The 27,539-nt window shown below is 39.8% G+C and overlaps 1 protein-coding gene across 11 annotated transcripts in view; it reads right to left on the reverse strand.

The window, feature by feature from the left end:
* Positions 1-27,539, reverse strand: part of LOC109399236 (small conductance calcium-activated potassium channel protein) — an 807,467-nt gene that overhangs the window by 17,513 nt on the left and 762,415 nt on the right. For all 11 annotated transcript variants that reach the window (XM_062859436.1, XM_062859434.1, XM_062859433.1 and 8 more), the window contains 2 exons: positions 15,296-15,406; positions 10,660-10,787 (listed from right to left, as the gene is read on the reverse strand). In XM_062859436.1, coding sequence (XP_062715420.1) covers positions 10,660-10,787; positions 15,296-15,406 — 239 coding nt within the window. The remainder of the gene's footprint in view (positions 1-10,659; positions 10,788-15,295; positions 15,407-27,539) is intronic.

Consider the following 27,539-nt stretch of genomic DNA (forward strand, 5'->3'; position numbering starts at 1 on the left):
TCACTTTGTCAGAAAATCTGCCGTTTACTCTTTCTGAAAACTGCTGATGAAGCCCTCAAAAGAATTGTTTGAACCAGAATTTGTTAAACATATTGCACGTGTCATCAATAATTTCGTTGTTCTGCCAGCAAATGTCAGAACAGCGACGATGATAGGCTTTGTAAGAATAATTGGTTTGATAGTCTCAATTTTCAAACACTTGTTATGATGAAAAGGAATGCAATAGTGCAATTTTCGCACTAGAGAAATGTTGCCTTTTCCGCGACAAGATGCGGATTGATTTCCACAGAATGAAAATTCTTGGCGGTAGCAACTTTCTCGGAAAACTCACCGTACCCTCTTTCAGAAAATAGTTGACCATTTAAAGAACTGTTCGAACCAATTTTACAGAAAATTGAGCTCCTATGCGATAAAACATGGTTAATTTTCCGCGCCGCGCCTTTGATGCAGTTGATTTTAAATTCTCGGTGGTTTCGACACTTTCACAACGCACACCAAATGCTTTCGATTGAAAATTTGCATAATTTCGATAAATCATGCAAATTTTTAGGCAAAATTGTAGAGATTTACGAATTTTGCGAAGACTTGCACACATTGAAATATGGCAACACTGAGTAATACATTTATCAAAATGAAATCGTCCCCTTAATGCTAGAGCTAGGTAACTTGAAATTTGACGTTTTTGAGTTGAATATACCATTATATCGAGCTTTTTGAGCTCTATAATATATCCAAAGACCAATGAAATACGATTTTAAACGACGAAAATATTCGCCATTTTCTAAACTAGGTATCTCAGTGTAGAATACACGAACTGAGTGCTATAACTAGGTAACTAAGAGAATCATATCTATTTCCAACCACACCGGCTCAAAGCTATGGGACGCTTGGACGTGGAAATGTTACTAGTCATTCTTTTGTTAGTAGATTGAAAATCTACTACTGTTTTTGCATTTTAGGCCTAAAAACTTGAAATATTTTACTTGTATTGATTTAGCTAAAACTGTGATTGTTCGTAGACGATTGTTTTATGAACATTTTGAGGTGTCATGTGGTGAAATAGCAGGCATCTTAGTAAATTTAGTAATTACACGATAATTTCAATAGTGAACCCTTTTAAATTTACATACTGCAACAAGAAAACTGAAAAGAATGATATCAATAGTGGTAAAAACTAGGTATCTCAGAACATCTCCTCCATTATTTATGTTGCATTTTGAGTGCTATAACTAGGTAACTCGACCATTTTTCAACCATTTATTGTTTTTATCAAAAGTTTAAACCAAAATAGTTCAAAACTTTTTGTTGTAGCAGAAAGAGTAGAAGCTGAATAAGCAATCAATGCTAAAAAATATTTATTTTAAAAGCTCCATACCTTTGGAACAACTGCATGAAAAATTGTGAAATTTTCAAAGTCGTTTTTCTCGAAACTATGATTTTCGAGTTATCTAGTTCTAGCATTAAGGGGACGAAATTTTCTTCATCATGTGAGAAGAAGAAAATGTTTTCGAAATTGCCAATCAACTAGCACAGTTTGAACAAATTTGTATTGAATATGTCATTGTTGCGACGGAGCGCTATTCAATTTTCACACAGCGCTCATAGCGATTGACACTTGTGTCCCGGGCTTTCATCCTAAGAAAATCATTGTTTCACCCCCGTGGGACATTTTCGTAGCCCTTACAAGGACCGTTTTACTGCAAGCGCGATTCAGCGGTGTAATTTTGTTGGCTTCTACAAAGCTGCCCGGACGCCCTTTGAAGCCAGAATGAAGAAAGTTTTCGCTCCTGCCGCACCAGAGATCTGATCCGGTGTGAACTGGTTAGCAGCCCCACTGGTACCGCGCACAACGATGCAAAGCATACTGAAGGGAGAAGCAAACGGAGAAACCGGCTAGCAGTCTTCCGATGCGTCTTCCTCGAGGTGTGAATGAATGATGAAAGATGCGTAGAAGTTTGTGTCCCGACGTCTTTCTTGGAAAATTATTCGGTTCTCTCTTGTGGAAAACATTTTCAAAGCCCTTAGAAGGGCTGTTTAAATCTATATGCTGATCTATTATTGTTCAATTTGCGTACATGAGGTGAAATTCGGTAATTATGACAACCAAATCCAGATCGGCAGAGTTTGCTTTGCGTGACGATGCTGTGCAAAACGTCGTCGGGCAGCAAGGCTTCCGTGTCGTAACAGTTTTGCCGTGCATCAGTTTGAACCGGCTGGTGGTGGCTCCAGTAGCGCCGCGCACGACGACGATGCGAAGGGAACACACGAAAGCGCAACCGCCGACAACCATCGCGCTTGGCTTGCCAAAGCATACTGGAGGGAAAAGCAAACGGAGAAACTAGCTAGCTGTCCTCCGATGCGTTCCCCTCGAGGTGTCACGAAAGAATGATGGAAGATGAGAAGAAGACAATAACTTATATACTAGAGAGCTGGACGGCAAAGAAGTTCAAATTCCCCTCTCGCACGTGATTGGTTAGATGAAAGAGGGGTGAAAATTAGTGATGCCATACAGATTTTTGCACAATGCACACCAAATGCTTACGAATAATAATTATCTCATTGAACTTTTGCAAATCGATCAGCACAATTATGATGTTTAACAAATAATTTCTATAAATCTATAAATTTTTCGGCAAAATTGTAAAGAACATTTAAGAATTTTGCGAAGATTTACACACATTGAAATATGGCAACACTGAGTAATACATTTCATCAAAATGAAAATTTCTTCATCATCTGAGTTGAAGAAAATGTTTTCCAATTGCCAATCAACTAGCACAGTTTTCACACATTTGAATTGAATATTTCAATGTTACGACAAAGCGCAGCTCAATTTTCACATAGCGCTCACAGTGATTGACTTTCCTCATGAGAAAATTATTCGGTTCACTCCCGTGGGACATTTTCGTAGCTCTTACAAGGGCTGTTTTAATTTACTTGCAGTATTTCTGCAAGCGCGTTCCATAATTTTGTTGATTCCGATGTTGGCTTGTGTTGCCCGGACGCCCGATGGAGAAAGTTTTCGCAGATCCGATCCGGTGTGAACTGGTTGGCGGCCCCACTGGTACCGCGCACAGCGTTGCCATGACGACTAGCATCAGCCGACGACCACCGCGCATGCCTGGGCAGAACATACTGAAGGAGGCTTTCCTCCTGAGAAAATTATTCGGTTCACTCCCGTGGGACATTTTCGTAGCCCTTTCAAGGGCTGTTTTAATTTACTTGCAGTATTACTGCAAGCGCGTTCCATAATTGTGTTAATTCCAATGTTGGCTTGCGCTGCCCGGACGCCCGATGAAGCCAGAATGAAGAAAATTTTCGCAGAGCTGATCCGGTCTGGTTGGCGGGCCCACTGGTACCGCGCACGGCGACGCGACGACGACTGGTAAAGCAAGTGGCAACAGCCGACGACCACAACGCTCGGCTAGCCAAAGCATACTGAAGGGAGAAGCAAGCGGAGAAACTGGCTAGCAGTCCTCCGATGCGTTCCCCTCGAGGTGTCGCGGAAGAATGATGGAAGATGAGAAGAAGACAATAACTTATATACCAAGCGAGAAAACCCAAAAAATGTGCTCGCTCGTGATTGGCTGGATAAAATCAAAACATAGGTTCACTTTTCCGCAATTTTCAATAGTTTGCTGTTGAAAATCAATAGTTTTCTCTATTTGACATGAAAGGGACATAGTTTTGAGATTGTTTGATGGCAAAATTTTAAAAATCGGTCAATAAATGGCTGAGTTATTAGCGTGCAAAATCTTTCATAATTTCGTGACGGTCGCAAAATTTAGATTTTCATCGACGTTTATTTGACATATCATATGTAGGCGAGTTACATTAAAAATTTCAGCTCAATCGGAACATTGATTACGGAGAATAAGATGTTTGAAATGAGCGCCTTTGCATAAAATAAGTTAACCAAGCATCTAGCTCGAGCGGTTCGGTTTCTATTGAGTGCAAAAACTAGGAAGTTTATTGCTTGATAAAGTGAACGAAAATTTGTTCTGGCTTGATCCAACGATCAGTGAACTTAAGTCACAACACCAAAGCGTGTCAGATATTTCCAATTGTGATCTTTTGCGGTAAAAATTGGAAATTAAATTGCAAAATTGGTACATCTTTTGCCAAAATATATTCTGAAAGTGATCTAACAACCTATAGACATCAACGTTCTTCAAAGTAAATGTGATACGATTGTTCTCAAGAAGTGTAGAAGTGTTTGTTCGTTGCGTTGGTAGAACGTACTTTTGTGTAGTAATCGATCACATACAGTCTGACTGTTTGTCGGAGTCAGAGTCATCAGCCTGGTATTGGAGAGCGGTTTTGATTCTGCGAATGAAAAAACATAACAAAACGAAAAGGCCTGCTAGTAGTTCTCCGGAGGACGTTAGGCTGACACAAATTTCGATTTTCTCTAATGTCACCCCCCCCTCGGAAAATTTTTGTCGGAATTCGACATTTTGAGGGGGGGCACAAATAAATTATTTAGGAATTTTAAAAATTTTAACGTGAAATTAGTGCCGTCGAGAAAATTTCTTAACAAATCCGATGAGTTTGACGATTTTGCCTAATTGTTTGGGTAATTTTTCATGAAATACGTTTATTATTTATCATCCCCCCCCCTTGACGAGTCAACGAGCAAAGTGACAAAAGAAGAAAATGAGATTTGTTCCGGCCTTATTGTCCAAAGCAAAACTAGGGCTTGCAAGATCAAACAGCAACGCACTATGGCTCAGCAGAGAAATGTTGTCCAAATGGGCAAAGGAAGTGATGCTGCAAAGGTGATAACTTCGGAAGATAACACGGATTCTTCTGTATTGTCTCTTACTGAACTTCGTAAACTGATCCAACAAGATATTGCACAAGCAAACAGCCGTACCATGACCTGTATCGACGGTGTTGCGAAACGTATTGATGGGGCAATCAGCAAATTGCAATTGGATGTCGATGAGATAAAATCCTCTCAGCAGTTTATTTCGGATGAATTTGAATCCGTTAAAAAAACTCTCTCTGAGCACAGCAACGATATTCGCTCAACTACGGAAGATATCAGCACATTGAAGGGAGAAAATTGTACTTTACGTAATCAGCTAGATGAACTGTATTGCGAGGTAAATGCTCTCAAACAGAAAAGTCTGGAGAGCAATTTCCTCATTTCGAACATGATAAAAACAAATGACGAAAACTTGGTTGTGTTGTTGGAACGCATCGCAAGACTCCTGAACATTCCTTATGATGCCGCGAACGTTCTAGGGATATCCCGACTTGCATCAAAAAACCAGAAGGACATTCAACCAGTTCTAGTGCGCTGTTCAAACATTACTTTCAAGGATCAATTCATGAGTGCCTTCAAGGAGCGCCCAGTTGCATGTGACGAGATAGGTCTCGGGGTCAATCAACGGATTTACATCAATCACCACCTCACACCAAGTAACCAGCGTATTCTGGGTGCTGCTCGAAAGTTTAGAAAGGATCACAATTATCGTTTTGTTTGGTTTTCGAATGGATTCGTGTTTTTACGAAAAGATGAAAATTCAAAAATAATTAGAGTGTGTAATATCTATGAATTGCCAAGTGCTTAGCTTCGTTTTGTTTTTTGTTTTTGTCGGATCGTATTGAATATATGTATTTTGCGGTTTATAAATGGCTGGAATCGAAGGATTAATAAATGAAATTGATATACGTTATTCCACAGAATGTGTTCTTTCAAATGATTGTTTGAATATTCTTCACTTGAATACAAGAAGCTGCCGAAATAAAATGGATGATTTAAGCCAATTAATACACGATTTGCATGGAACTGTTCATGTGGTTGTATTTACTGAGACATGGTTATATGACGGAGAAATATGCAATTTATTAGGGTATGATGCCTACCACAGTTGTAGAGAAGATCGCGGTGGAGGTGTATCTATATTCGTGTTATCTCAGCTAAGAAGCCAGTTGGTTTTGTGTAGTTGTGTTAATGAATGTAACTTTGTTTTGATAAAGCTGATTGATTATAATCTGAAGGTTCTTGGTGTGTATAATCCTGGAAGAAATTCAGCATTGTTTATGAATGAATTGGAGCGAATTGCATCAAATGAAAACAGAATGTATATCTGCGGCGACATTAACATTAACGTATTAGACTCCAGTAGTTCCCAAGTTGAAGAGTATTTAGATAGAGTTCAGAGTATGGGATTCATAGTATTGAATAGTATGGATCCAAAATATGCTACAAGAGAGTCAAATACAATTGCTACAACTATAGACCATTTTCTCACCAACCTTTTTGAATACAGAATGCTACTAGTGGTAAAAGATACAGAATGTCACCTCTCGGATCATAAGACGATTATTTTGAGTTTAAATCTCCCAATAAAAACAAATCAGCGTTACCTTCATAAAACAGTATTGAGATATGAAAACATCTCTAATTCAACACTATTGAATCAAATAGAGCAGTGTGAAAGTTTCAACGAATTAAGTTCAGAACTAAAAACTGTGATTGAAAGCAATAAATCCACCGTTCACTTCAAACAAAAGGAGAACATCAGAAAGCCTTACATAAATTCTCGACTTTTGAGTGCAATCAATCAAAAAAATATATTATTTAGGCGTTACAAGCGTGTACCGGAAGGGTCTGCTCTTAAAGCTAATATTTATGCGGTTTATGTAACTGAACGTAACAGGTTAAGAAACCAAATTAAAGTTGCCAAAGAAAAGTACTATTCCGATAAAATTATCGACAGTAGAAACTGTTACAAGAAAACATGGGAAGTTTTACGAGAAATAGTGTTTCAAAGGCCCTCAAAAAGTAGTACTATACAAAGAATATCATTAAATGAAAATGGAATATTGCTATCAAATGATAAACATGTGGCAGAATGTTTCAATGACTATTTTGTAAATGTAGGAATTTGTAACCAACCTATCAATGACTCAGGAAACATTTTTGAGAATTACATGGCAGTTCCTAACGCACAGAGCTTTGCTTTTACTCATGTTGATGTAAATGTTATCGAAAATACAATACTTTCCTTAAATTCGTCGTCCGCTGTTGGGACCGATCAAATTTCAGTAAAATTTTTAGTTAAATATAAAGATGTATTAGCACCAAAAATAACAGATTTAATCAACTGTATGATAGATTCTTCTTGTTTTGATGATTGTCTTAAACGTGCAAAAATCATTCCTTTATATAAGTCAGGAGACAAATTAACGAAAACCAATTACAGACCCATTTCAGTTTTGCCTGCAATTTCAAAAATACCTGAGAGAATTCTCAATCAGCAATTGAAGACATATATCGTCCAAAATAGGTTGATTAGTAACAAACAATTTGGATTCATGCCCAAATGCAGCACAGAGTCAGCGACATTGGAACTAATGAACTACGTGATAAATGGATTAGATAATGAATTTTTCGTTGCATGTATCTTTATCGATCTCTCAAAAGCATTTGATTGTATATCGCATGAAATTCTTATAGAAAAGTTGAAATTTTACGGTTTATCAACATCTTCAATAGTTTTAATTCAATCATATTTGACAAATCGTAAGCAATCCTGCAGTGTCGGTGATTCAATAAGTGATTCAGCCACTATTAGAACAGGAGTTCCTCAAGGATCAATATTGGGTCCACTTTTGTTTAATATATACATAAATGATATTTTTATTCTGGAATTAAAAGGTGAATTGCAATGTTACGCGGATGATGCGGTTTTGAAATATAGGGCAAAAAGTATGAATGAGTTGCAATGTTTAATGCAGCAAGACCTGGAATTAATCAGTAAATGGTTTTCTGCCAATTTCATGAAAATCAACATAGACAAAACAAATTACATGATCTTTTCTAGAGGAAACAACAGTCAAAATCTTACTTTACGTATTGCAGGAGTTGAGTTGAGACAGGTAGCTGAAACAGACTATTTAGGGTTAAAAATTGATAAAAGTTTAAAATGGAAGAATCATATTCAAAAAACTAGAAATAAAATACTACCGATAATCTTTGCTTTAAAAAAAGCGCGTGGCTGCCTGAATACATCAAGCTGTTGGAACATCTATAACTCATTCATTCTTCCTCATTTAAACTATATGAACAGTATTTGGGGTTCAGTTGGAGCATCACAGCTTCATTGTTTAAATGTGCTACAAAACAAAGCTATTAAAATAATCAAAAAATTACCAATGTTGACCCCAACTGTAAATTTATATTCTGAAAATTTACTTTCATTAAATAAATTGTATACATATAATACGCTATTACTGATTTACAAAATTAAATATGGGCATGTAAAATGCAACATTCCATTAGTTCAAGCTCAAAATGTGCATTCCTTTCACACTCGCAGTAGAGAGAATTACTATTTAACTAGGCCGAGAACTGAACTAGCATTGAAAAATGTCTTCTATTCTGGAATTGTAAAATTTAATGCACTACCTAATGAATTGAAATCTGAATTGAATATAACGACTTTTAAAAGAAAAATTCGTTCATTTGTGTATAGAAATAATATATGAATTCGATGTTAGATTTAAGTTTGTAGTTTAAGTTGTTAAGTTAAGATGCTTGTACACCTGTAAGTTTCTCCAGCTAACTGGCTGGTCACAGTTTGTATAAACTTTACAGTCAGAATAAATGTAAATAAAGCAAAAAAAAAAAAAAAAATAGAACAAAAATTGATTTCAAATCATCAACCTTGTATGGAAAGTCGAAAAAATTTCCGCTCTACTGTAATTTTTTTCTTTCGCGTTTTCGAATTCAGAGCATGATTCTACACCAAAAATGATCATCAGCTTACCAAGTTCAAAAATGCTGTAAACTAGTGTTAGCGTTCATGTGCCAGCGAATGGCTTTAACCCAAAGCTATGCACTATGGTCCTTCGAAAATTTAATCCGGCCTTCCGAGTCAGCCATAAAACACAATTGTAAAACTTCGACGACTTTTCGGGTCCGTATGAAGTTGATCATCAATATTAGCTTCTTTTCTCGATCAGCCTAGATAGCTGTGTAGTGTCCTAATCGCAAACGGATTCTGTGGAGTACCAGGGCACCCTCCACAGTATTTTGCCCTTACTGCGTTAACCGGAACAATAGCGCGATGGACCTTGTGTTTTTACGAGACAATCATCTGCCCTTCTGTAGTTTCAAACTTGAGGCTAAATAAGGGCGGGAAGATGTTGTTGATTAGTTTAGATATTCACCAATAAGGTTTCGCATTATGCGACTTACACAGTGTATTCTGTGTGTCCTCGCCTTTGGCGTTTTCCAAACGATACCGATCTGGAGTTATTGCTGTTATTCTTTGTTGTGCTATGATTGTAAAAAGTTTAATCTTGCCTAGTTTGGGTAGTGTCTACGGTTAGGATAGCTAAGATCTGTCTTCAGCATAAAAGAACAGCAACGCCTTAGTCCAAGAACCTAACTTTCGTAAGGGGAATTTCTATCTAGGAAACCTTGTTAACCCGGTGTTTGCTATTTTCAGTAAAAGTGAAATGGCAAACTTGCGTGTAATTCCTCGAGCCTGTGTGCGTGTCTACAACGCAATCGATGCTTAACTCGTCTGGGTTTTATCGGTAGGTTAGTTATCTACGTCAGTACCCAGTTAACACAAAGTCTTATATGATGTTGAATAGGATGCTAAAGTGGAGGCCATATGCGTACTTGCTCCCACTTAACCGCGTGTAAAGTGTGCGTGCACAGATCGAAAAAAGATTGTAAAATTCTGTGACATATGATGCACATGATTGAAGCGTGGGATGTCACAGAAGTTTACATGACGTATCATGTAAAAGTCATAAAATGTCATGTAAACTTCCATTATATGTCATGTAATTCAGCTTGACTCTGTATGTTTACATGACATATAACACAAATTTACATGATATATCATGTAAAGCATCATATCATTAAATTTACATGACTAAACTGAAGTTTACATGACGAGTAAATCTCATTATTTTTATCTGTGTATATCGCCTCCACGTTTGCATCCTATTCAACATCATATGCGATCATGTGTTGACTGGGTAGGGGTTTTTGTCTGCCAAATTTCTTGAAATTTGGATGTATAATTCAGCTTGGTTGGCAAAGATATTACACCAAATTTGAGTTCAATAAGTTTCAAAAAACCCCTCATGACGAAGAGAACAAAACTGCCTGAAATACGTAAGTTCCCCTATCTGCTGAAATCTCAACTGGAAATACGTATATTGTTCGGTTTATTTACCACATGATGAGTCATCCCCTACGAGTGCTTTCAAGCAAGTCATCGCATACCGCACTTCAAAAGGCGTTCTGCTAATTGTTGGCAGGTATGCTATTGCTTACAATATCATCTGGGATTTCTGAGACATTAACTTGAGAGGCTCCAGTTTGATGGAATATTCAAGTAGTACAGATCATGGATTACATAACATAGGCAACCACCTAACCTTCATGGTATCTACTAGAGAGAAAGTGTTAGACATAACGCTTTACTCTAGCAGAATAAGTCATGAGTTGACCAATTGGCATGTGTAAGTTTCTCTCAACAACGTGGTTTTTATCTATAGACCTGTCCTTAAAATTTCATTTCCAATTATATTCATCTAAACTACTCCATAGCAGCCCAATTTATTGCTGGCTATAAATTTATCCCAATCAATGCACTCTGGCACATGGTTCCCGATACTTACGCGTAGATTGCCAACAGGAACTTCCTCTGATGTGTCCGCACTCGGCCCGGATTGACGCGCTTCACCAGCCGGGTGTGTTTGTATATTAGCCAGGTTTCACGCAGAACGTTTGCTGCTGCATTTTTCAGCTGCCAATATAAATAAAAACGAAATAGACAAATCATGAGCTACGGGAAACAGTTTTTTTTATCATTTATCTAAGTGTACTACTGGACCGTTCGGTTTTCGCATCAATTAGATTCAGATTTCAATTCAAGTTGATGCTGTATATCACAGAGGCTAATGAATTTGCGATAAATTCAAAGAGCAAAAAATGAAAAATAAAATTTAATTGGATCCGAATGTGCTTCATAAACTTTGATTTAATATTTTTTTGCTGTTGGCACTGCATTTTTTTTCTGTTTTTTTAACAAGGACCATTAAAATATGATTTAATCACAGATATATTTAGAAGAAAAAATAGTGCTTTACGATAATAACCAATAAATTCTTTAAAAACATTATAATATTTTCAAATGCAGTAGAATAAGGACACTCGTGCGGAATAATATCTCCTACAAATTCAAGAAATGAAAAACATCAACCACATCGGCTATTTTTTCGTTGCCTACTCATAACACGGACTGCCTCAATTGCCACATAAATCGACCACAAACGTCAGAGGAAACCGGTTGCTCTGGTAGGCCACCTCCGTTGATCTTGTGGATACTTTTCAGAAGCGATTGCTTCCGGCGGAAGGCATGTGTGGAAGCACAAAAGCGAGAAAATGCCGATGGTAGCGTGCCAATCTCAGCCGGAAATCATTCACACGTTTCGTATTCCGTTCGGATTCGATGAGCGATGGAACGAGATGTGTATAAAATGGATGAAACCAAGTACGGTGATGTGTTATAATGTGGGTGATTTTATCTGGCTAGTGGCAATTGAGGCTTTTTTAAACGTACCCGAAGTTGAATACCAATGATTGGTTGGCTCAGAATAAATATATTACTGACGTTGGTTTTCTTCTACTATCAATCATTAGAAAAAATCAAAACTAGGAGTTTTGTACATAGTTTACTGTAAAAGGGGCTAAATTCGATAGTTTCCAGTAAAAATTCTGTTGCACAGAAGAATATTAACTTCTGTATTACAGAATTTCCTCAAGTTTTGTATTTTAAACCCGCAAGTACTTTCTGGTATCTCAGTCATCGATCATCAATTGGTAGTTCAGACAAGTTAGGATTTTTGTTTGAGTCATACCCGAATGTGAACGAATGCGAGCGTATTTTTTTTAGAATGATTGTATTGAAGCACAATTAACATATACTTCGTCACCGACTATTTCATCGGTAAAAGCTCAGTATGGGTTGAGCGATCAACGTTACGCACTTGTTGTTCGTAGGCCACGAGAGTGCGGAAGATTAACATGTAAGATTCGAAGGAGAGATAAAGTTGTGAAATACAAACTCAGTTAGGATGGTGCTTTGAATCCAGATTGATTTTCCATTTCGCAGAATCGTAATTTACTCTGTGGTTTAGTTGGTTAAAGCACCGAATTAGTGATACGGAGTCCTGAAACCATCAAAGACTCCCTATCATGATCATGAATGCGTTTCAAGGGGAACCCAAGGGGTTTCAGGGGCATACCTGGAGATCTCAGGGGCGTTTCAGGGGGTATCAGGAGATCTTAGGGGCGTGTTCGAGGGGTTATAGTTTTCAGTAGGGGTACCAAGTGAGCTCAGGGGCGATTCTAAGCGGTCCCAGCGGGTTTTGGGTATCATGAGGTCTCAGAAGCATCCAAGGAGGTCTCAGGTTCGTCTCAAGGGCTTTTCAGAAGGTATCAGTGGCATTTTAGGGAGTTTTAGGAGGTACTAGGAGATCTCAGGGGTGTTCCAAATGGTTTCATGGGGATAACAGGAGATCTCAGGGGCGTTTCAAGGGGATTCCAGGTTTCAGGGGGTACCATGAGGTTTTAGGGGCGTTCAAGGACACCTGAAACCCCCTGAGACATCCCTGAGATCCCCTGAACCGCCCCTGAGTCCTTATTGTGCCTTTTGAAATCCCATAGGACTCCCTTGAAACTCCCTGAGACGTACTAAAACGCTTCCAAGACCCATGAAGAGGCTCTGAGACCCCCTGGGTCCCCCTAAAACCACCTGAGATTCACTGGGATCCCTGAAACGCCCCTGAGTTCTCATGTGACATAACATCCCTGAGATCCTCTGAAATTTTCCTGCAACTTCCTGTGAAACGTCTCTGAGGCCACCTGGGAGCTTTCTGAAACGCTCCTGACACCCCCTGAAGCTCGTCTGAGACTCCCTGGAGCCTCCATGAAACGCCTCTGAGTACTCCCTGGTACCTCTTAAAACTTCCTGAAACACCCCTGAGACCTTCCGGAACCCTTGAGACTCCTTGTAACACCCCTGAGGCCACATAAAACCCCCTGAGACACCCGATAACGCCCCTGAAACCGCATCGGACTCCTTTGAAGGCCTCTGAAAATCCCCTTAACCCTTTGAAGACGGATGGGTCGTATGTGCCCAGCCGAGAAAACTGACCATCACAAACGGGTTAAACACTCCTGAGAGCTCCAGGTATCCCTCTAAAAACCGTTGTGACCGCCTGAAAGGTCCCTGAAATCTCTTGGTGCCCCCCCTGAAAGCCCTTGGCAACAAACCCCAGGTTCCAATGTATCATCTTTTCGTGTATTTGCACAACAAGCACCGTCGTTGGGGGTGACAATGGGTCAGAGGGGCAAGATTGGGTCAAAGCATTATCTGAAATAGCTCATCGAATATTGCGAATATCGAATCAATTTTTTTTATGGTACCATCCTCGTAGTTGCCAGCAGCTCTTGTCTCACAAATAGGTTTCTAGAGCAACTAGTTAATTTTTCATAAATCATTGAAAAAAGCTTGAAAGTAAGGCCTTTTTAAAATGCCACTTTTAAGGCTCGATGAAACATCTCAATGATCAAAGGAATTATCCATGCAAGAAGCAAAGTTATTGAAAGATGATTGTGGAAGTATGCGTTTTTGACACATTCTCACCCCCAACGACGGTTCCTTATTATACTTATACTAGCTGTCCCGGCAAACGATGTCTTGCCTAGCTTTGGTGGTTTGACAACTGTTAAGCTCATAACGTCACCGCACTCTAGATTGATTTCATTTCGATCGTGTTGATTTCCTTCCCCGCTCATGAAAAATCAAAATTATTCAATTTTGTTACTTTTCTAGCTGATTTTCGTAACTTTTTGTACATATAAACACAGCCACCACGAATACGAACCGAACCGTGTAAGAGTCATCCTGATCGGTTCAGCCGTTCGTGAGTTTTGTTGCCTCAGAGGGACTTCAAACTCATTTATATATATAGACTAGCTGTCCCGGCAAACTTTGTCTTGCCGATCTGCGGTGGTTTGACAACTGTTAAGGTCATCGTAGCAACGCACTCTAGATTGATTTAATTTTGATCACGCTAAATTTGTTCCCGGCTCATCAAAAATCAGTATTTTCACAATTTTAATACTTTTTAAAATGATTTACGTAACTTGTTCTACATATAAACACAGCCACCATGAATACGAATCTAACCATGCAAGAGTCATCCTGATCGGTTCAGCCGTTCGTGAGTTTTGTATCCTCAAAGGGACTTCAAACTCATTTTTATATATATAGATAGACTAGCTGTCCCGACAAACTTTGACTTGCCAAGCTGTGGTGGTTTGACAGCTGTTGAGGACATCGCAGCAACGCACTCTAGATTGATTTCATTTCAATCACGCCAAAATTCTCGGCTCATGCAAATTCAGTATTTTTACATTCTTTATACTTCTTGGATAGTTTTCGTAACATTTTATGTATATAAACACAGCCACCACGAATACGAATCGAACCATGCAAGAGCCATGCTGATCGGTTTATTCGTTCTTGAGTTTTGTTGCCTCAAAGGAACTTCAAACTCATTTTTATATATATAGAAGATATATAAATATATATAGATACTAGTTGTCCCGGCAAACTTTGTCTTGCCTTCTTGTGGTGGTTTGACAACTGTTGAGCTCAGAATAGCACCGCACTCTAGATTGGTTTTATTTCGATCATGTTGATTTCCTCTCAGTTTTTCAGTACTTTATCAATTTTCGTACTTTTCTAGTTAATGTTCGTTACTTTTTGTACATATAAACACAGCCACCTTGAATACGAATCAAACCATGCAAGAGTCATCCTGATCGGTTCAGCCGTTCGTGAGTTTTGTTGCCTCAAAAGGACTTCAAACTCATTTATATATATATAGATTATTGACCGTTCCAAGGGAAACGTACAATGTATTTAAAAATGACTGAGAGAATAAGGACCTTTACCCGAGCTACATGTTCTCTTTAATTCTACATATCTACTTGCACTTGTTTCATCCACATTTCCTCATGAAATTGCTGTCACCAGATCCCTATCAACTTGGAAGGACACAACATTCCCAACCCTTGTAGTACAAGTGTTCTCCAAAATCACTATTATCGCACTGATGCCTTACTATGTCAACCGTCCCAGATGGGGAAAAGACCGAAAATATTCAATTTCGTTGATCCACTACAGTAGCTATACTCAGTGCTGACGGCTAGTCTAGCATCTAGCATCACCATCACACTTACCCTCTTCGTCAGCTGAGTATCCATCATGAAGTTGTGTACATGCTTTTCCGCTCGTGTTAACTCTAGCTTTCGCGATACGACTGCCACCAGTAGTGCCGTACAGCCAGCGCCCTGTGTTTCCGGGTTTCCGGGTAGCGTGGTGACGATGCCGATGGTGGACGCAGCAGACCGAACCATGATGTCGGATGTGGGTTTCATCACCACCCCCGAAAAGCGAGGGTCGGAGGATGTGCCGCGCCACGGCCATAGTTGATGACCACAGAGGACCGTCGCCGCCATGGTGTTGCGAGGGCAGTTGTTGCATTTTGTGGATGAGAGAAAGAAGGGAGAAAAAAAAAACGACAGAAGATTGCATGAATAACAAATATGTAGAACTCGAATTTGAATTCTTGTTTTATGTTTATGTTTTAATATTACGGTATAATAGGTTTGTGTGTTTTTTTGTATATTGCATGGATGTAAAACTAGGCACTCGCCATTGCTAGTCTAGAGCTGTGGGGAGAGTTTTACTGTGTTATATTTTATGCGGTGCATTCACTATAGAGCGTAAACTATGGTTTTAAATTAGAAACGGTGCTTTCTGCTTCTGGTGTCAGTGGTATTTATTATGGTTGCCGGATTCGAAACGACAATGGTTAGTCTTTTGAGTCAGAAATAGCTCATTGGAGCTTTCATCGCATGCGAACTCTTCTGGGGGTGTTATATCTTTTCTACAATTGTAGTAAGTTGTGTTATTTATATCTCAATGTACACGGGAAACATCACCCCTATGCAGAATTTCTACAGTTTCATTTATCAACTTTAATAACAATCTTTTGATTTTGTTTATTTATATACATAAGACTTTTTTTTCCTGTTCGGGTTTGTCACTGCGACCAGTTTTTAGATCCATTGTGACATTACTCGTACCCTTAGTGTAGTGCATGTCGCATTACTCAATTGCCATTGAGGGGCAATAAAGTATCGATTTTGATACAGTTTTTGTTTTGTTTTCTTAGAAAACAAAACAGGTGTACTGATATTGGTCATGCATCGGAAACCTAGCATCTCCCTTGTTTTACTGCTGAATTCTCCCCAGTAGGAAGTTTAGGACTCGGGTTTTTAACATTAGCAGCTATCATTCCAATAATGGAACATGTGTTCAGTAATAAGGATTCTAGTATGTTCCTTGCGTACTAGAAAGTCTTCGAAGAGTTAGTACATACAGGGGATGGCCAAAATGTTTGGGATAGGCAACTTTTTTTCTCCCACAAAAAAAATCAACATGTTGTAACTTTTCATAGAGTGCATCAAAAAATCTCAAATCTTGACTGTTTGCCAACCTATTATATGTGCATTATTGGTACAAATTAGGGCTCGATTGATTAATCTTTCGCAAAGTTAGAACCGTTCGAGTAAAGCACTATTTTTCAGACAACTCATTTTTGAGCTGTCATATCTCGGAAACCAGTGAACCGAATCGAAGGAAATTTTGAACGTACACTAACAATATGTAAATGCTTCACAAACTATTGAAACATAGGTACTTTTTAAACGTTGAAAAAAGTTATCATGGATTGACACTTTTTGAATTTTTTTCGAAAAAATGTAATTTTTTCACATCAATGTCAATATATTTTAGTGTTGATATCCAGAGATTTTCCACTTCCGTTCTCAAATTATCTCTTATCAGATATATTAGAGCCTATTTAGACATTTAATAATTTTTGTGTGGTATGGTAAATTTGACTTATTTTCCTCTATATGGGTAAAAATTTCAACCGGGTATAACTTAATTCGCCGTGAGAAAATGTTACATTTTATAACGTCGTATTAAGTATCAATATATTGTTGATAAACGCTAAAAAATTCATTCAATTCGGTTCACTGGTTTCCGAGATATGACAGTTCAAAAATTAGTTGTCCAAAAAATAGTGTTTTACTCAAACGGTTCTAACTTCGCGAAATATTAATCAATCGAGCCCAAATTTGTACCAATGATGCACATATAATAGGTTGACAAACAGTCAGAATTTGAGATTTTTTGATGCACTCTATGAAAAGTTACAGCATGTTGAATTTTTTTGTGGGAGAAAAAAAGTTGCCTATCCCAAACATTTTGGCCATCCCCTGTACATGGATCCCTAGCCCAATTTGATTTCCTTTGCATTGAGTTTAGCCTCAGATGGTGAGGTTTTTAACTATATGCAAAGTAAAGTTGGTAAACTCAGTTTTATTCAAAACTATACCAAAATTGAAAAATAGGATGACACTAGATTTCGGTTTGGTAGATCTTTCACCGCAACGCAACCCAAAAAAGCGATCTACCCACGCTACGGGCTCCGTTAGAGATCGAGCATATTTTAAACCCCCTCAAACATTCATCCCTCAGCACGGGTCGCCTGACACCTTGGATTAAGGTTACCTGTTTGGTGGACTTTTACCCTCGGAGCAGGTGGTCCGTAGTGCTATTCTAAGCCGGCAGCTACACGGACATTAAGACTTAGTCAACGTTGTATGAAAAAAAGTAAAATTTGATCGCAACAACCCGTAACGAAGCTCTATCGATTCATACAGCCGACCAAAACAACTTTGCCAAATAAAGGTTGTGATTGATTGCTTCGCCGTATTCCGTCTTCTTCTTCTTCTTCTACTTCTTCTTCTTTATGGATCGACGTTCTCACTGGAACTTGGCCTGCCCTCTCTTAAACTTAGTGTTCTTAGAGCGCTTCCACAGTTATTAATTTAAGGGCTTTCTTTGCCTGCCATTGCATGAATTCGCACGGGAGGCGTTACGAGTGTTACACTTTTTTCCTTACTTGCCATCTGCGAACTGCACAAGTAATTTTGAAGCGGAATCATTACTTGACCATTACTTGTCCTATCTTTTTGCACAGTACGTACGAAGTGGAAACTAACCATTAATCTAAAAACTCTTACTTGGCAGAGAAATGCTACTCTTCCCGATAATGAGGAAGAATGTTGAGGGAAGGAGAAATACGATCATAACTTTTGAAAATGATGCTGTTTCAAAACGCAGTTACGCTTATTTTTGAAATGTTGAAGGCGAGGAAACCGCAGACATCGTCGACATTCTTTGTTTTAGCAATTTCTTACGTGCTCCTAATAAAGAATAAGATGCATAGGCGCTGTGGTGTCTATGTGTGGCAATCGCTTCTGATTCATTTGCAGAAGGTCCTGGGTCAATTTCTGGTTCGTCCTTTTCCTCATACTTTGTATCTCTCTATCTACTTTCTTTCTCTCCTACATATACATCTCATGTAAATTCGTATGTTCGTAGCGATCGCTACAACCAGAAATGGATTAAAAAAGTCGTTGCTCTTCTTTCCAACTTTCATCACGACACAGTGTCAATATATCATATTACGCCTACAAATTACGCAACGAAGCGAACTGTGTGCCGCTTCACAGCAATCTTCACACAATCTATCACTTTACGTCTGGCATCCATGCACCGAAACATGAACCCTGTGCCAAAAATAAAACATTTTCCCACTATCACACCGACATCCATATGAGTTTGTGCAGGCGCAGAAGACTCAACGGTCTGTTGGCTACAAGCGATTGCAATCATCACTTCCGTCTCCTTACCTGCAACTTGACGCCATTGTCGCCAAAAAATACAAGACTACCAACGCTCAAACACTGAAGATGGAGTTTCTTAGAGTCTTTCTGGGATTCCTCCAGAAGCTCCTTCGAAGACTCCTTAAGGAGTTCCCTTACAAATACATCCTTGAATTCCTTTGGGATTCCTCCATGATTTTTCAAGACTGTCCCGAAGTTGCTTCTGGGATTTATTCGAGAGTTCCTTCAAAGATTCCTTCTGGGAATTTCAATCGTAGTTTCTTCCGGTATTTCTCCAGATGTTTCGTTCGAAATCCACTCCTTCATATTATGATTTCTTTACCCCAATAAGATGTTGGGGTCAATATGACCCAGACAGGCACGCTGAACGTGCACTCTTAAAAAGAATTGCAGTCTGAAGTCTTTCAAAAAATGCAGCTCAAAAACGACTTGAAGAACATTTCTATTTTTTCATATGTTATGTAAACATAGTTAAACTTTCGTTTAAAAATATAAAAAGGATAGGTCCAACATTGTGAAAATCATAAAAATCTGCGCGAGTGTAGAATTGGCAAACGTTAAAAAAAAAATAAATAAAAAATGAAAAAAAAAAAACTGATATTGTTACCATTTTTGCATACATATTAAAGTTAACTTATTTTGTTTCATATTTTTTTCATAAATCTAGGACTTATAATCTACTCATTCGTAAAAAAAGATTGAAAATCGGTCAATTGGTTCAAAAGTTATGACGGTTCGAAAATAAAAACAAAAGAAATTAGGACCCCCTATTTTCTTAATGGCCACTCACAAACAAACAAAACAACACGGTCTTACTATTTTTAGTAAAGATCATTTCTACCAAATTTGAGCAATATCGGAGCACTTTTATTTTCGAGTCTATTCTTTTTTTTTATGGAATGGCTGTATGATAGCAGGTTGCAGAGAATTCAACATCTCAACAAAATTCAGCCGTGAAAAAATATCAAATCAATTGATATGATTACTGAGATTTAACAGAAAGTTCCTATAGAAGAGCCTATACCAAAGCATTCTCACATCCTACTTATATCAACTCTCAACAAAATTTTGATATATGCTTAGACAAGTGTAGAATCAGCATACTGTTAAAATCTTGGTTAAAGTACACATTAAAACAAAGAGAATACAACCCCTCAAAAATAACCCCCTGTTGACACATACACTCCCGATCAAAAGTTTGCGGTCACCCCCTCAAAAACATGTAATTTTTTTAGGCCCATATCTCCGCCAATTTGCGTCCGATTTCAAAACCCTAGGTCTCATTCAGAAGATAATAAGTCAAAGAAACTTTAAACATGATTTAAAAGAAACTTTTTCAAAAAAAAAAAAAAATTAATTTTAACTTAACTCCAAGTTGCCAAATTTTCTAAAAAATGAATATAAACTTACGGCAGTGTTGCTGGAAATTGGGTAGACCAAATTTTAAGATGAGAGCGGTAATATAACCAATTTTCTATTAGCTTTCAACTGCTTTTTACAGAACTTAGCTGAAAAATCTAGAAAAAAAGTTATTAAGTAAATTAATTCTTGATGTCATCGACCAACAGTTTGGGGTCACTATCGTAAAACATGGAAAAGTGATTTGTTGATATCTTTTTCATTTTTCATACAATTTTAATTCTTCTTGTCTTATTTGAAACATAATGAATGATACTTACTGCATAGACATTGAACTACACATATTTGTTGAAATTTACATACTAAAACTTAACGTAAAGTTGCCTCATTTTTTGAAATGTGGAGAAATGTGTTAACTTTACATAACATTTTTATATGCAAAAATCGTTAAATACGTTAAGTTAAAGACATCAAACGTAAATTTAGTTAATTATCTTTGATATGAGCCAAAAAGAATTAAAATTGAACAATAGATGACGAAGATATCATCAAATTACTTTCCCATGTTTTACGAAAGTGACCCCAAACTTTTGGCTGATACATCATATTGAGGGGTGGCCCCAAACTTTTGGTCGATGACATGAAGAGTTAATTTACTTAATAACTTTTTTTTTTCTAGATTTTTTATCTAAGTTCTGTAAAAAGCAGTTGAAAGCTAATAGAAAATGGGTTATATTACCACTCTCATCTTAAAATTAGGTCGACCCAATTTCCAGCGACACTGCCGTAAGTTTATATTCATTTTTTAGAAAATTTGGCAACTTTGGGTTAAGTTTACATACAATTTTTTTTGAAAAAGTTTCTTTTAAATCATGTTCAAAGTTTCTTTGACTTATTCTTTGAAATGAGACCTAGGGTTTTGAAATCGGACGCAAATTGGCCGAGATATGGGTTTAAAAAAATGACATGTTTTTGAGGGGGTGACCGCAAACTTTTGATCGGGAGTGTACAAATCGCACCAAGTCAGATGAAAGCACTACATAAGTCATTTTGACATTTACTTTGAGACTGGTTTATACACCTCTAATCTTTTTTACGACGGTATGTTAACAGATTTATGGATTGCAAATGGCTTTGTTCCCAACATCAGCCTTAAGATTTAATTGGAGCATAAAGCTTTAGCGAATGAATGCAGTGGTTCTTCTGTGTATTGTCTTCTTAATACCGCTTTCTTGAGCTTTGATTCGATTGTGTATGTTATGTATACATCGATGAGAAATTAAAGTCTATGAAATATATAGCTACACGAGCCGTGACTGCATGTATTCCAGGCCACTCAGGACGGCTATCAATCTTTATACCTTGCAATATTTCCTGATATGACCTTTTCTCAGAGGAAGACACATTAAAGGAGTGGATCGTGGCAACCACGTTATATTACATCAGTGGAACTTGCGGTCTATCCTACCGTAGAATTTATGACGTGTACATATTAGGCTGGAAGCCGTTCCTTTCGATGTTTCTTTGTTCTTGTGCGGTACTTTCTTGGCTTCGATAGAAAGCAATAAAAGAAGAAGAACAATAAACAGGTTGAGCAGTTATAGCTACAATACGATATTGATGACAACACTCGTGTCATTATTTATTTTATATCTTATAGCTCTTTAACAGTTAAGCGTTTTGTTTAATTCACTTAGACCAACAGCTGAAAGAAATAGGGCTCTGCACAAAAGTCTCTTCCACTCTTTTAAATGTCAAAACTCCTTGCAAAATCAAAACAATGCAGTGCCCTATAGAACCATTTTTCTGCATAAATATGTTGATCCACATGAGGGCCGAAACATTCAACATATAGCAATTTTGAAAGCAAGATTTATTTATTTGTTGAGAGAGAGGCTCAATCTCATCTGGCACTAACGTTCAGCAGTAATTATTGCATCTATCACTCTGGCAATACATTCTTGGCAATAAGTTCTGTAACGCGACGTACAATGGAGCATACACGTTTAAGTTGTTCGAAAGCAGATCATATTGTCAAATTGGCAGATGATGTTAGATATGCTGGCTGACAACCACACCATTGACACGCCTATACTTATAACATGAAGTGACATTAGGGGCCCAATTTCGTTTGATCCGCACATTTTGGGGCCGTTTTAACAAAAGAGATGTTGACAACAATGCCTGTCAGTGGGTTGCTGACAACAGAAACTATTGCCACCATAGATAACCGGAGCAAAACTGCAGCTGGCTTATTATAAGACGGAAGTAGTGGTCGCTGGCTGCACAGTACACCATGATCAACGATGCGAGGCACGATATTTCGCCAAAGCGTGATTTAAAGAATTTTGACGTACGTCTAGGGCCGATTTCTTCACCTCGGCTTAAGCGGTAAGACAGGCTTACCCATATAGTTAATCCTGGCTTAAGCCAAGGTGAACAAATCGCCCCTAAGTAAATCCAGAGATAGCGAGAATCATGCTTAACTCCACCTTGCTAGTGGAAATCGAATGCAAAAAGCGAAGAGTCAGGTAAGGATAGCCAGAATGAAGTCTTTGACTTTGAGAAAAATGGAAGGGAGATCAACTGGCCCAAATGTGTTGCTATAAGGAAATTTAACGCTTAGTTTACAGGCGAGATAGAGTGTTACTGATGTAAGTGCATGTTCCGAAATATGACCAGAGTGGGGGCAATAATGCATTAAACATCGTCGTTATCCTTCGTGCTGCAGAGTTGAAAGTACGATCACCGTACCCAGCACTACCAGATCGGGCGCTAACGAAAGCCAACAACCGCTAATCTCTACACTAGAATCACCGGATAGATTTAAGCATCAGGTGACGTCTTCTTGCACCTGTGCCGATCTTGGTGCTGGCATGTGCCTCCATTTGAATACCTAGATATTTGGTGCTTTTAACATTCTACACTACTTGCCTAGCTATCATGAAGTTGGAAGTGTTGACAGTGTTTACATTCAGTGATTCAGTCTTGTTGCCGTTGATCCAATTCATATCAGATCAGAGCGCTGGCGCTGTTGAGCTAAGAGAGCAACATGATCAAACCAATCCACGATTTGGTTCACGATCAACCGAACCCACCAAGATCTCGTGGAATACGATGAGAAACAGTATTTATTGGTGAAAGTATACATCTATGACTCCATCCGACCAAGAAACTGTTGTATTTTAGCTACTGTAGCGACATCACGGATGTGAACAACCGGAAGTTGGAGCAACAAGCGGTGATCAGTGTAGGTGATTGCACTATCACGTCGAAGTGCTCCGTCAAACACTTGGGCGTGATGATCGACGATAAGCTTACCTTCGGTAGTCACGTTGATTACGCCTGTAAAAGAGCCTCCACAGCTATTGCGGCACTATCCCGGATGATGTCCAATAGTTCTGTGGTGTACGCCAGTAAGCGCAAGCTTTTGGCTAGTGTCGCTAGGCCCATACTAAGGTATGGCGGGCCAGCGTGTGGCTCTGCGCCAAGTACTGAAAGCTACCGTGGTAAGCTGGAAAGTACTCGCAGGCGGATGTGCCTGAGGGTTGTGATCGCGTACCGTACCGTGTCACACGACGCACTCTGCGTCATCACTGGTATGGTGCCTATCAGCATCCTTATCAGGGAGGACATAGAGTGCTTCGAAATGCGCGGCGCAAGAGGCATACGCAGGACTGCCAGGATGGCCTCCATGGTCAAACAACAGCGCGCATGGTTGCTTACGACAGTATCTACACCGTTTCTGGCATGCGGGTTCTCCCGAAGGCTTTGTTTGTGCTGCTTTAAAGGAAACGCGTTTGCGCACAATGCGTGACCGCATGCTTGCCACATGCGGGGAGAACACAACTCCGGACAATCTTGTTCAGAAGATGTGAAGTGATGAGTTACGCTGGAATGCCGTTTCAATGGCTATCAACCACATCGTCTTGGAGCTACAGAGGAGGTGGCGCGTGGACTCGGAGAATGGCTAGTTCAGATGCGATACAAGAGTTGTTCCGGTGTCGGAGTCGGCTTCGTAGGTCATACCGGTGCCTTGCTGTCGAAATCGACCCTAACAGCGATTAAGCGGCCGCGGTAGCGTTGCTGTCTTGGCGTCGGTCTACTGGATTGAATCCGAGACCTCGGTTGGAAAGGGGTCCCCGGTAAGGGCCGGGGCAGGTGGAGACCCTACTGTCAGTAACCATCTGGTGTAGCTGATAGGGTCTGAAGGGTAGTGATGTCATTGCCTTCAGCAGGTCAGATCTAGTTGCACGTAGGCATCTGCAAAACAGTTCGACATGGGCGTGGTGTTGATCCTGCCCACCTTCCGAGGAGAAAGGGTGTGGTGAGGACCACTCGGGAAACTGGTTAATCGCCCATGCTACAGGGATAGACTCTCCAAAGCGAGTCATCGATGTTCGTTTCTGCAGGCTATGCAGCTAACCTTGAAGGTGCGATGTGCAGTGGCCCCTCTCTGAAGCAATGCCTTCATGGTGGACCCGGAGAGACGAAGGGTTTAGCAACTATTGGAATGTGTTTTGTGGGTCGATGAGAGAGTAGTTCTGGCTATTACTATTGTTGTAGAAGACGGCCTTAGCCCCACACTATCTGGACTTTCCTGTTTAGGTGTCTGTTGAGCAGATTTTCCTCCTATGGTTTAAAAAACAGTAGCTACTTTGCACGAAAATGCCTTGTACTGTGCTTCAATTAGGCCGATGATTTTCTCAGGAACACCCTTGCACCTGAAGAAATGTATGGAAATATAGTCGAAACACCAATATCTGGATTTTCAACTCAAACGCGAAATCTGTACTGCTGTACACCAGTGAAACCTGGTGTGTATCAATGAAGAACACTCAACGGCTGCAGGTCTTGATGAACAGATGCCTGCGGTGGCATAAAACTCCTGCATAGTGGCCTCACAGCTTGATCTCCAACGTCGAGTTCCATCGTCGATATCATCAAAACCCGATAGCGACGGAAATACCGGAGCAGAAGTGGAGGTCGGTCGGCAACACTCTACGCAGGGGCGGAAACGAAATCTGCAAGCAAGCGTTAGATTGAAACCCTTCAGGACATCGCAGGAGAAGCAGGCCCAGAAGCGCATTGCACCACAGCCCCAACAAAGAAATGAAGGAGTTCAACAGAAATTTGATCTGTGCACACATCAAGGCGATGGTGAACAACACTCAATTCGGCCCTCTGCTGCATCATGGGTGCTCAGGGCTAAAAGTAAGTAAATACTCTTGCACTTGACAGCTCTCGCCCTGCGTGATTGAGACAGCCGAAATATTTTTTGTAATAATTCAAACCAGGTGAAGAGAGTATTGGAATTCATTTATTTGCTTTAAGATGATTCGGAGCGTGATAATGTGCCCTACACATGATCTTCGGCACGGGATTTCACCTAGTGTAGTCGAAGAGTAGCGTCAATCTTTACAGTATCCGAGTAAGGACCATTTCGCAGAGGACTTCGAGAAAAAGCACGGTAACGTGATGCTCCACCAATTATCGAATACAGTCAGACCACTATTTTTGGGAACCTTTACTAAGACGCCTTGCATCCACTCGGCCAGCAATGTCTCAGTATTGCAGAATAATTGATGCAGTTGTGCAGATATTACGGAGGCAGCTTTGGACATCTCGGATTATTTGCGAGCGACCCCCGGGGCTCTATTCGGTTTCATGCTACTTCTTCTATCTCCACCATTGCAGCTTTGGCAATGCGTCGAACCTTTGGCGGATCATGCTGAAAAGTTGGTGTCGTGGCCGATACTTGAAAAAGATTTTCAAAGTAGTCGAACTAGCACAGTGTTTCAACTGGCCAGTCAACTGTCAATACAAGACATTTACGACATGTGCCTTTCACGGGCATCGTAGAATTCATCTTAGTCCCACTGAGGCGAGGTAAGACATCAGTATTTGCAGTTTTCTCGCCCACGTCCTTTTGTCCCGTCTACAGGAGTGTTTCACGTCCTTCTCAAAAGGCGTAGCGCTGACAGGCTACGGATTTGGTACCTCGTGTATTTGCTCGCTCTATCGGGCTTGCGGCTTTGGCGTTCATTCACTCCTCTATCTTCCTTTAGATGCCATGTGTGATTCACTGAATTCTCTGGGGGCGTAGCTCATCAAAACTATTTTACCGCCGGTGGCTACGAATGGTGCTCCATTGATCTTCTACGATTCCACCTTCTGGAATATACACAGCATGGTTCTTCAGTGCCTCGATTAAGGACCTCTTCACCGCAACGTCTACCAGTCGACGTGTGTTGAACCGGCGATCGATTTCTCCTCCTGTAGATGGATCCTAGCAACGCAGAGCCGCATTTCTCTGATTAAAAGATGATGGTCGGACACAATGCATTGTCGGTGCAACGTTTGCTAAGCACATCAAGAAGGCTCCGTCTCCATTTTCGACTGATGCAGATGTGGTTGGTTTGATTTTCCGTGACGCCATCATGGGAAACCCATGCCATTTTGTTCACCGGTAGATGGACAAAGAGTGATCCCCCAATCACCATGTCATTATTGCCACAAAACTCCTCAAATAGCTCATGGTGATTTTGATATCATCCTTTGGGGTTTCATCCACGCAGCATTCAGTTGGCTGTGAAATTTCTCTTTGTTTTGAATTTCGGCAGCATCGGTTGGCGCGTAACACTAGATCATAGTAAGGTTTTGAACCCATGTTCTGATTCTGGCCATAACTCTCATAACTAGATAGGTAGTCCATATTGTAGAGAAGGAAACCAACTCCACGGTGACGAGGAGCGTGTTCGTCTCGTAGACCAGAGTAGAGCAGCATTTGATCCGATGCAAATCGGTGTTCTCTACAGTTTTGCCAATGGACTTCGCTCAGTACTAGGATCTCGAGCCTCTTACGACATGGTACCAGTTCACTCTGCTGGGCTAGGGTGCATTAACTCATAGTTCCAATTGTTGTACGCTGTTTCGTGCTGAAAGTCGTTGCCGTTTAATTCGTAACCTTCCACTGTCGGTTTCTTGAACGATTTTTGAGATTTCGGGAACAATAGGTTGTTGGCCTTAAGTCCTTTACCCACCGTGGGTGGTGAGGCTGCCACCTTCCGGTGGAGAAAAAAAAACAGATGCTCGAAATATACCTCTACAATCTAGCTGAAGTCAGAAGGACAACAGGCCCCAGGTTGCACTGCACTACCAGCTAATGACATAACTCTTAGCTAACGTTCCGTAATACCATATGCAGGCATTTGTGATGACCAGAGCTATGTTGGGCTAAGCTAAAGTGACCAGACGTCCCGGATTGTGCGGGACAGTCCCGTATTCAAGCTAGCCGTCC

This window comes from Aedes albopictus, chromosome 3, assembly GCF_035046485.1.
Source record: "Aedes albopictus strain Foshan chromosome 3, AalbF5, whole genome shotgun sequence".
In the NCBI taxonomy this organism is placed as follows: domain Eukaryota; kingdom Metazoa; phylum Arthropoda; class Insecta; order Diptera; family Culicidae; genus Aedes; species Aedes albopictus.